Below are 11,465 nucleotides of genomic sequence, written 5' to 3'. Positions count from 1 at the left end.
TTTACTTCAGAAAAAGCATTTTTCCAGTAAACCTGTAAATGTATTTTGGGTCACTGTGGTTCAAGACATTGCTGTGCGCAATGGGGACTTTACAGTTTTGTGCTGCCATGTTATTACATGTTCCTATACCCAACCAAGTCAAGAGTAGCACCACATCCCAAAATGTCTATAATACAAAGAACCAAAGAAGAAAGGGTCTTTTGGGCACCCAATAAATTGGCATGAATTATAAAAAAAATTACGATTTTTATTTCACATCAATAAAAATAGCCTCATAAAGCTGTAAAGGCTTGTGTACATACATCACAATAACATCATAAAAGCCTAAAGATGTAACTCCTAGATACATATTAGAACCATGTAGCTGATACTACACATAAGGTGATTCAGAAATAAACTATGTGAGACCTCCGTTTATGTAAAATATCAACTATGGGATCTCACATAGTTTATTTCTGATTCTCTTTATGTGAAATAACTATGGGTCTCACATTGTCATGTTGTAAAACGCTGCACAAACTGTTGGCGCTATATATATCCTGTACAATAATAATAATTGTTTATTTGTGATTCTCTTTATGTGTAATATCAACTACATGGTTCTAATATGTATCTAGGAGTTACATCTTTGGGCTTTTATGATTTTATTGTGATGTATGTACGCAAGCCTCACAGCTTTATGAGGATTTTTAATTGATGTGAAATAAAATTCGTAATTTTTTATTATAGTTCATGCCAATTTATTGAGTGTCCAAAAGTCCTATGTTACCCCCTCTTTTTTGGTTCTTTGTATTTTAGACATTTCAGGATGTGGTGCTACTCTTCATCCCAGCTCTATACATTTAATTGAAAAGGGAAAAGTCCTGGAAGTCACACATCTCTGCAAAACCCTATAAGAAGGTGTATGATAACCTCAGCCCGGGCTCCAGCCAGGCCTGGTTGGAGTCCAGGTTGAGGCTGTCATACACCTCCTTATGGGGTTTTGCAGAGATGTGTGACTTCCAGGACCTTTTCCATTAGATGTTTTGGACCATTATAGTTCATGCCAATTTATTGAGTGCCCAAAAGTCCCATGTTCCCTCCCTCTTTTTTGGTTCTTTGTATTTTAGACATTTCAGGATGTGGTGCTACTCTTGACTTGGTTTGGTATAGGAACATGTAATAACATGGCAGCACAAAACTGTAAAGTCCCCATGTCGCACAGCAATGTCTTGAACCACGGTGATCCGAACTCAATTTACAGGTGCCGCTCAAGGCTCCTCGGTTCCTCTTATGTAGTAACCACTTGGAATGCAGACAAGGTCAGCGCTCATCCCAGCACTATACATTTAATTGAAAAGGGAAAAGTCCTGGAAGTCACACATCTCTGCAAAACCCTGTAAGAAGGTGTATGACAGCCTCAGCCCGGGCTCCAGCCAGGCCTGGTTGGAGCCTGGGTTGAGGCTGTCATACACCTTCTTACAGGGTTTTGCAGAGATGTGTGACTTCCAGGACTTTTCCCTTTTCCATTAGATGTTTTGGACCATGTTTAGCCCTTTATCACAGTAGAAACACATTGCTCCTAATGGAGAAGGCCCCTTTCACACTGCCCCCTCTGTGGTTTCGCTGCAGGGAGGGTGCATTGCACTTGCAGCCTTCATGCAGGTTACCCACGTTTTGCTATAAACTTCTGTTAGAGTGAGTATTTTTGCTGCATTTTCTGAAAGCGCACCAGAGAAGCAGCATGCAGGACTTTTGGTGTGCTGTCAGAAAATGCATTAAAAACCCCCGATCCAATAGAAGTCTAGGGGACAGTACTGGGAAGCTGCATAAAAAACGTGTGTACACTGCACTGCAGTGTAAATGCAGCCTTAGACATGGTGCTAAATGAAATGGAAGCTTGGCTATGTAGTACTGATATGATTTTGCCTTTTACTAACTACAAGTATGCATTAAATATACTGACGTGTCAAAAACACCATTTCAAAAAAAGCTCCTTCTTAAAGCGGAGTTCCAACAAAAAAAAAAATGTAAAAAGTCAGCAGCTACAAATACTGCAGCTGCTGACTTTTAATAATCAGACATTTACCTGTCCCAGGGTCCAGCGTTGCGGGGGATCAAAGCCCCACTCGTCTCCCCCTTCTCTCTGCGGCGCCGGCATTGTCACTGTGGGTGCCCGGCTGTGGCTTCACAGCCGGGCATGCACTGAGCATGCGCAAGCCGTGCTGTGACTGGCTGGGCAATCATCTGGGACTTGTGATGTGTCCCAGATGATTGCAGAGAGGGGAGGGGGAGAGGTGAACTTACTTCTGGCGCCGCCGTCCCCCAAGAGGAAAAGAGGGTCCCCCCCCCCCCAAAAAAAATGACACGTCAAATGTGGCATGTCAGGGGGTCACCTTCCCTTAAAGTGGAAGTTCCATTTTGGGGTGGAACGCCGCTTTAATGTTAAAAGCAGGTCATAAGCTCCAGCCAGTGACTTTGCCTAACTCGTTATGCATTTGTCTTACAGGTTTTTCTTTATTTATTTTTTGTGTTTTACAGGTTTTTATTTATTTTTTTAGGGGGTATTTTTTCACAGGGTATACAACCACTTTAACCACTTTAGCCCCGGAAGGATTTACCCACTTCCAGACCAGGCTATTTTTTTGCGATACGCCACTGCGTCGCTTTAACTGACAATTGCGCGGTCGTGCAACGCTGTACCCAAATAAAATTGTAGAGCTTTCTTTTGGTGGTATTTGATCACCTCTGCGTTTTTTATTTTTTGCGCTATAAACAAAACAATAAGCGACAATTTTGAAAAGAAATAAAAAACATTTTTACTTTCTACTATAAAATATTTCCAAAAAAAAATTGTAAAAAAACGAATTTATGCATCAGTTTAGGCTGATATGTTTTCTGCTACATATTTTTGGTAAAAAAAAAAAAAAATTCGCAATAGTATATTGATTTGGTTTGCACAAAAGTTATCGTGTCTACAAAATAGATTTATGGCATTTTTATTATTTATTTATTTTCACTAGTAATGGCAGCAATCAGGTATTTTTAGCGGGACTGCGGCAGACAGATCGGACACCAAACTGACATTTTTGACACTTTTTTGGGGAACCAGTGACGTTACAGTGATCAGTACTAAAAATATGCACTGTTATTGTACTAATGACACTGGCAGGGAAGGGGTTAACATCAGAGGGCAATCAAGGGATTAACTGTATGGGGGATGGGCTGCCTAGGGAAACACACACATCCATATTCCTGCATAGCAGAAAGACAGGATCTGTGTGATCTCCCCTGTCAGAACGGAGATCTGCCCTGTTTACACACAGGCAGATCCCCATTCTATCACTGCGGGGAACGATCGCAGTCGGCTGGTGGACATCGAGTCTGCCGGACCTGCTAATTGCCCCCCCCCCCTGCTGGCCAATGGGAGCGCCTCAGGCGGCGCTTGTGTACACAAAAGCGAGTTCCCGCGCCGACGCCAGTATAATGATGGCGGCTGTTCAGGAAGCGGTTAATATTAATTAAAAAGCAGTTAATAAGTTCCAGCCAGTGACTTTGCTTAGCTCATTATGCCTTTGTCTTACAGTTTTTTTTTTCACAGGGTATACTACCGCTTTAATACCATAAAATATAACTTTATTTGATTATTACTTCAGGAGTAAATAATGGGTTTGTCAATTCCAGGGAGATGCTAAAATAATGCATTGTAATTTTGACTAAAATATGTCTAAAACTAAAATGACTAAGCTAAGTCCACTTATAAAAAAAAAAAAAATAGCTAGCTGTGCCAGGGCTCCACACAGCCTTTTCCCCATGACAGCCTGGCAGGAATCTCGGCTCCTCCCCTCCAGTCAGAGCTGAGCTGTCACGTGACGCAGCATCCAGCTCCGGAGCGCTGCGACGGACCCGGAAGTGGAGCGCACACGTGGTTGCTGGGGAAGCGGAGTCCTATGAGGCTGGTTGGTCGGCTCCAGTGTGCAGTAGCCGGGATTGTGTGTCATTCACCGGCTAGGGAGATGGCGTGTAAAGTAGTGAGGTTACCGGCCGGAGCCCGGGGTAGCAGGAGCGGGCCGGACAAGGATGTGAAAAGTAAGAAATTGATTTATTTTGTTGGAGAGGACAGGCTGTGCGTGGGGCTGACAGGAACGGATCCTCTTCCCTACCTAAAGCTTAGCAGGTTAGGAAGAGCGTAGTGCAAAGGAGTGTCACGTGATCCCTTACTTGAGTGTTGTAGTTCCATATATGAGGAATGCACGTTATCAGTTTTCTAGAAACCTGCTATGGTTATAGATCTATACCTCAAATCCTATGCCATACAGAATGGAGAGTTTTGTCATCGCTACTGTATGGATGAGATCTTTTGTTTATATGATCAGTGTACAATTCACTGGGTAGTCAACAATGTTCTTACAACAATGTGGCTGGATGTGTGTCATCCATAGGGTTGCCACCTCACCCCTTTAATCCCCAACACACATGAATTTACACAGGTTCTGTGGCTGATTTAATGCAGATAGTGCACTAAGTGAGTTTAATTACCACCTTAATCATCCACAGAACCTGTGTAATTTAAAGTGTTCAGTTTTAAAGGGGTGAGGTGGCAACGCTAGGCATCCATCACTGCCTTCTGGTTGCAGCACGGTCCCACTGACCTTTTAGTGAGTGAGTTTTTAACAGGCAGTGACCCCATCGCACAAATTAAATTTGCTGCGCAAGTCTTCTATGCCATTTGGCCGTAATGTAGAAAAAAAAACAAAACAGATCGTCCCTTGGCTGCCCGTGTGAAATGGCCCTTTTCACACAAGGGAGCGGCAAAAACAGGCAGTTGAGCCAGCTGTGCTTTGGCCACCCAACTAAACGATAGCATGCAGCCACTTAAAGCAGTTGTAAATTGTTGGACATTTTTTTTTTCTTTGTACCTGCAAAGTAAAGGCATAATGCATACTAGCACATTAAACACATTAAACTTACCTTAAAGGGTTTGTAAAGGCAGCAGTTTTTTTTGTCTTAATGCATTCAGATAAACCTTCTGTGTGCAGCAGCCTTCTCAGCACCCCCCAATTATTTACCTGAGCCCCATCTCTCTCCAGTGATGTCCACGAGTGTCAAACCTGTCTAGAACAGTCCTCCTGATTGGCTGAGACACAGAAATGGCGCCATTGGCTCCAGTGGCTGTCAAAGTCAGTCAGCCAATCCAGGGGACAGTGGAGCGGGGCCAGGTCAGGGCTCTGTGTCTGAATGGATACATGGAGCACTGACTCAGAGGGGCCAGAATCAGCAAAGAGGGGCCCGAGAAGAGGAGGATCTGGGCTGCTCTGTGCAAAACCAACTGCACAGAGGAGGTATTATGTTTGTTATTAAAAAAAAAAAAAAGAGAGACTTTACAATCACTTTTAAAATGAAGCCCCTCCAGCACTGAGGTGACAGCGCTGCAGGCACTCTCATCTTCACCCATCTTGCGTCCGGGTTTGCGTAGCCGCTATTCATGGCACAAGGCTCTAATGAAGCGGCACAGATAGCTCACTGGTTGCATTTTCACGAAATATCTCCTAAACGGTGCATGTTTAGGAGATATTTATAGTGCCCATAGGTAAGCCTTATCGGCTTACCTACAGGCAAAAGATGGAAGTTTACTTCCATTTTAACCACTTGCTTACTGGACCAATTCTGACACTTTTCTTATATATGTAAAAATCAGTGTTTAGTTTTGCTAGAAAGTTATGTAGAACCCCCAAACATATATATTTTTTTTTTAGCAGAGACCCTAGAGAATAAAATGGCGATTGCTGCAATTTTTAATGACACACCGTATTTGCACAGCGGTTTTTCCAAACGCAATGTTTTTGGAAAAAATACACTTTAACCAGTTTCCACCTGCGCTATAGCCGAAAGATGGCTACAGCGCAGGCTTACTTTGCCGGGAGGGCAGACATGGATGTCCTCCTGTGATTGTGCTGTGTGCGCTCTGTGATCGCTGAGTCCTTTGGACTTAGCTGATCACAGATCAGGGTAAAGGGCCAATCACAGCAGCCCTTTACAGCCTGATCAGCTGTGTCCATTGACAGCTGATCAAGGATGTAAAAACAAGCCAGTTATCGGCTTTTCTTTCCTCACACTGACAACATGAGGAAAGAAGAAGAGGGGCGATAACCAGCTTGTGTTAAAGGACATCGGCAATCTGTGCCACCCATTAGCGCAGCCTCATCAGCGCACATTAGTGAAGGAGAAAAATTACCTGTTTGCAAAACTTTATAACAAACTATGAAAAATGTTTTGTTTCATCTTTTTTCTCAAGTCGTCTTCCAGGACGGCACCCTGAGAGATGACTGGTCCAACTGACAGGAAACACAATCAATCAAAGAGGTTAAAAGCCCCCGCCCCTCTCCGTGCTCCTCAGTTTTTGATTGTGTTTCCCCACAGTGAAACCGTTTTTTTTATCTATAGACCCGAGCCTGGGGCTGGTGGTCTCCCCCTGGGAGCTGGAACAAATGCCTGGGAAGCCTCTGGGTCCGGCCGGATATTTTATCCTTCCTAGCTGCCTACTCTCCTTACCTGTGCGGTGGCCGTGCAGAAAAGGGGCCTGGTTCTCCTCCCTTCAGGGCAGTGAGTTGTTGGCAAGGTGAGTTTGTCTTTACCTTTGCTGGATCCCCTAGTGCAGAGGTGCTGGTCAGGATTGGTGTCCTTTGATCAGCAGGGGGATGAGGAGGGTGAGCTGGCTTGATGTTCCTCGGCCCCGACCGTGCCCCCCGCCCACGCGGTTTTTCTCCCCTTAGCTGGCAGCATGTAAGCTGAGGGAGTGTGCCTGCACTTCTGAGCGTCCTGTGGGCGTTCGGCGCCATTTTGTTGATAGGGGAGGAGTGGTGTTGTAATACATAAATTCCTCCACTGCACAGGAAGTGAGCTCAGCGCGGCCCGCGTAATTTCCGGTCTACGGCAAAATGGCGGCGTCAGCGCGGTGGAGGAGTAAAAGCACAGCTGCTCTCATCATAAGGAGATATAAATCCAGCTGGAGCAGGCGCCCATTTCTCCTACGGACCAGGCTGTTGAAGATAGGGGAGGAGTGGTGTGTTGTAATACAAAAATTCCTCCACTGCACAGGAAGTGAGCTCAGTGTGGCCCGCGTAATTTCCGGTCTACGGCAAAATGGCGGCGTCAGCGCGGTGGAGGGGTAAAAGCACAGCTGCTCTCATCATAAGGAGATATAAATCCAGCTGGAGCAGGCGCCCATTTCTCCTACGGACTAGGCTAATTGTGCAGCATGGAACATGAGGAGAGACCCGCAGGGACCACGGCTATAGAGGAGACCACAGGGGGTGAGTCTGACCTGCCGCCAGAGGTTTAGATGGGGAGGGTACCCCAACTCTTCTCCTCTGGGTATTACAGTGCTATATTTATGCCTGTGTATTTTCTTTCAGGGGACGATGCCACTGCCCGTGAGGTTGCCAGCCGTCCCGTTAAATCTACCCGTTCTAAAAGATGCGGGAACTGTAACGATAGGTTACCCCCAAATCATCCTAAGCCTTTCTGTTTTAAATGTATACAGAAGCTAACAGGGAAGGAGACATCTCAGATCATGAAGGATTTCCTCACAGTTCAAACTGAGATGCTGTCCACTCTAAAGGCTTTTCAATCCTCCTTCAAGTCTAGGGAGTCAGAGGCCCATTCCAGTAAGGACACCTCCTCCCAGGAGGGCTCCGCTTCCTCTAGAGCAGTGATGGCGAACCTTGGCGCTCCAGATGTTTTGGAACTACATTTCCCATGATGCTTAACTACACTGCAGAGTGCAAGAGCATCATGGGAAATGTAGTTCCAAAACATCTGGAGTGCCAAGGTTCGCCATCACTGCTCTAGAGGATCTAAACGTGTCAGAAGAGAGGATAGGAATAACCCAAAGTACACCCTTTCTCAGGATTCGGAGGAGGAACTAGAATCTGAATCTCTTGAGCAGAGATCTTCGGATGAAGGGGTAGCGGACAGCCAGGAGGAGGAGGAGGGGAGGACTTCAGGTCTAGTAGGCATATCTTTTCAGCCAACGACATGGAGGGACTCCTGAGAGCCATTTATGCTTCCGAAGAGATTCAGGAGCCCACTGAGCAGGCCTCTGCCCAGGATAAAATGTATAGAGGCTTAATTAAGCCACAAGCTTGGGTTCTTCCGGTACATTCTGGCCTTAAAGATGTTATCTTGAGGGAGTAGAAAGACCCAGAGACGAGGCTCCTGAAATACAAAATGTGGAAGCGTAGATGCCCCTTTTCGGAAGAAAATGAGGATACGTTTTTTAAGACCCCTAGATTAGACGCCTCCTTAGCTCAGGTGTCTAAACAGTCTGATCTCTCCTTTGAAGATACGGGCAATATAAAAGAGCAGATGGATCGGTGGCAGAAACCAATTTACGCAGGGCCTGGGAGGCTAGCGCTGCGGCTATGAGCCCCGCGTTGGCTTCAGCTTGCATCGCAAGAAATGCGGACATGTGGGTATGTAAACTGATGGACCATGTGTCCCGAACCTCAAAATATAAGGAGGTCTTAGATTCATTGGAGGTCATAGGTAGTGCAGTTGCATACCTAGCGGATGCTGCAGTTGAGACAGTGCATGCCACCGCTAAATCTGGTGCCTTATTGAACTCAGCCAGGCGAGCCTTCTGGGTTAAAACCTGGGATGGGGATAGTTCATCGAAGACCTGGCTTTGTGGCCTCCCCTTTGAGGGTTCACTCCTTTTTGGTACTGGGTTAGATCAAGCCCTGGATAGGTCTACCGAAAAGGGGAAGAAATTCCCCGTTTAAACCGAGAAGAGACAGGAAGAGGTTTTTTCGTGGCCCCCAAGCAAAGAACCGCTTCTCTGAGAAAAAGGTCTCCCCTAATAGGCGTTGGGGAGCTGGAAAGGACAAGCAAAAATTAGGCATTCTCTTTTCCAGCCAGAAGGCGGGCGACAAGCCCTCCAAATGACTTACCAGTAGGGGGAAGACTTTCCCACTTTGTCCCTCAATGGGAAAGAGTTACACAGAGCCCCCACATTCTTCAGATAGTAAGAGAGGGTTACAAGTTAGTTTCTCTCCCTGCTTCCCCCCCCCCCAAGTTTCATTTGACCCACCTTCCCAAGGATCCCTGCAAGGCAGGAGGAATCCTACGGAACATAGAAGAGCTGGCCAGTCAGAAGGTCATAGTGCCGGTCCCAGAGGACCAACAGGGTTGGGGGTTTTACTCCCATGTTTTCATGGTACCCAAGCCCTCAGGAAAATATCGTCTGATAAAAAATTTAAGCAACCTCAATGTTTTCTTGCGGTACAAAAAGTTCCGCATTGAGAGTATGTATACCCTCGGAAAACACCTCCTCAAGGATGTGTTCATGGTAACCTTAGATTTAAAGGACGCTTACCTCCACGTCCCTATATTTCAGGGTCATCAGATCTTCCTGAGATTCGCAATTGCCTCCCCACAGGGAATTCAGCATTGGCAGTTTGCGGCCCTCCCCTTTGGACTGGCATCCAGGCCAAGGGTCTTCACAAAAGTGCTGGCAGAAGTAGTGACTTTCCTACATCTCCAGGAAATAACATTGATCCCCTATTTGGAGGACATTCTGATTTACAATCAGAATCGGGACCAGCTGCTTCTGAATCTAGCCAAGGTGATGGAGACCTTAGAATCTTGGGGGTGGATCATCAGCAGGGAAAAATCCTCGCTGGTTCTGGCCCAAACAAAGATGTACTTAGGATTCCTGGTGGATTAATCGGAACAAAGGTTAATTCTTCCTCAGAGCAAGGTAGAGGCCCTAATTTCAGCCGCCACTTCTCTGCTAGAGGCAAGGACGGCCTCATACAGGGGTATTATGAGAGTTTTAGGCCTAATGACTGCATCTATCCCTGCAGTTCCCTGGGCACAACTACATTCCAGGACCCTCCAGCACTTCCTCCTATCCTCTTGGGACAAGAAAAGGAGTTCTCTAGACCTAGAGGTCGTCATTCCGGTCGAAGTGAAAGAAGCTCTTCACTGGTGGCTTCTTCCTCACAGGCTTCAGGGTGGTCTCCTTTGGAGTCAGCTTCAGCCTCTCAGAATAACGACAGATGCAAGTTCCTTGGGGTGGGGGGCACACCTAGAGGATCTAAAAGCTCAGGGGTCCTGGGACACAAGACAGAGAGGGTCCTCCTCCAACTTTTGAGAGCTTTTGGCCGTCGGAGAATCGTTAAGAACGTTCGAGGGAAGAATCAAGAACCAGGAAGTTCAGATTCTTTCAGACAATGCTACAGCAGTGGCTTTTCTGAATCAAGGGGGCACCAGATCCACGTCCCTCCTGGCCCTGTCACTAGAGATCCTGGGTTGGGTGGAGCACAGGGTTCTCTCTTTCCGCAGTTCACTTAAAGGGAACTCTGAATATAGAGGCCGATTATCTGTCGCCAGCCAATTCTGCAGGGAGAATGGATGCTGAATCCAGAGGTGTTCTCCTTGGTATGCCAGCAATTCGCGTTCCAGAAGTAGATCTCTTCGCCCGCAGGGAGGACAGAGGGGTAAAGAGGTTCTTTTCCCTTGCTCGAGAAAGGGGTGTGGAGGGGATAGATGCATTGGCCCAGGTTTGGAAGTTCCGGTTGGCTTATGCTTTTCCTATAGAACCTATAGATCAATTCCCCTTAGGTTCCTCACCTTTAAGTTGTCTTTTCTACTAGCAATCACATCTGCCAGGAGAGTAGGTGAGATTCAGGCCTTCTCGATTAAGGAGCCATTTTTTGGTTTATTGGAGGACAGGGTGATTCTTAGGCAGGACCCCCTGTACCTCCCTAAGGTAGCATCTAAGTTCCACAGAACTCAGGAAGTAGTGCTACCTTCCTTTTGCAACAATCCCAAAAATGAAAGGGAAGTTTCTTTTCACTGTCTGGATGTCAGACGTTGTTTATTATCCTACTTAGAAGAAGTTAAGGAGTTTAGAAGGTCCAGCCATCTTTTAGTTAACTTTTCCAGCCAAAAGAAGGGCCAACAAGTAAGTAAAGCATCCATAGCTAGATGGATTAAGCACACTATTTCCTTGGCCTATGAGCATTCCAGTAAGGCAGCCCCTAGGAACCTCAAGGCACATTCCACACGATCTCTGGCAACCTCTTGGGCGGAAAGGGCCGGCGCTTCGGTGGAGCAGATATGTAAAGCCGCTACTTGGACAAGCCAGAACACCTTCCTGAAGCATTACAGGGTGGAGTTACTGTCTCCTCAAGATCTGGTGTTTGGCAGGAAGGTCCTGCAAGCGGTTGTTACGCTCTAAGGTAGGCTTGAGCTACTTGCTCCTCTCTCAGGGTGCCGTCCTGGAAGGCGACTTGAGAAAATGACCAGTTACACTTACTGGTAACTGTGTTTCTGGGAAGTCTTCCAGGACGGCAGGCCCACGTCCCACCCGTTCTGTTTAGGTATGAGAGTGTGGTGGTGTTAGTCTTTTTTCTTCACTCTCGTGCACTGGTGTGGGTCAATACTTTGTCACAACTGAGGAGTACGGGGAGGAGCGGGGG

The 11,465-nt window shown here is 46.4% G+C and overlaps 1 protein-coding gene across 1 annotated transcript in view; it reads left to right on the top strand.

Annotated features, from left to right (window-relative positions):
- Window positions 1–3,830: 3,830 nt before the first annotated feature.
- The window catches only part of YRDC (yrdC N6-threonylcarbamoyltransferase domain containing), a 28,049-nt gene continuing 20,414 nt past the window's right edge, over window positions 3,831–11,465 (top strand). Inside the window, exon 1 of the mRNA XM_073615507.1 lies at window positions 3,831–4,068. Within this exon, the coding sequence (XP_073471608.1) occupies window positions 3,930–4,068 (139 nt within the window). The 5' untranslated portion in view covers window positions 3,831–3,929. The remainder of the gene's footprint in view (window positions 4,069–11,465) is intronic.

The sequence above is a fragment of the Aquarana catesbeiana genome, linkage group LG02, assembly GCF_042186555.1.
Source record: "Aquarana catesbeiana isolate 2022-GZ linkage group LG02, ASM4218655v1, whole genome shotgun sequence".
NCBI lineage: Eukaryota > Metazoa > Chordata > Amphibia > Anura > Ranidae > Aquarana > Aquarana catesbeiana.
Note: the sequence above shows the minus strand (reverse complement) of the source record. Positions and strands in the feature narration are given on the sequence as shown.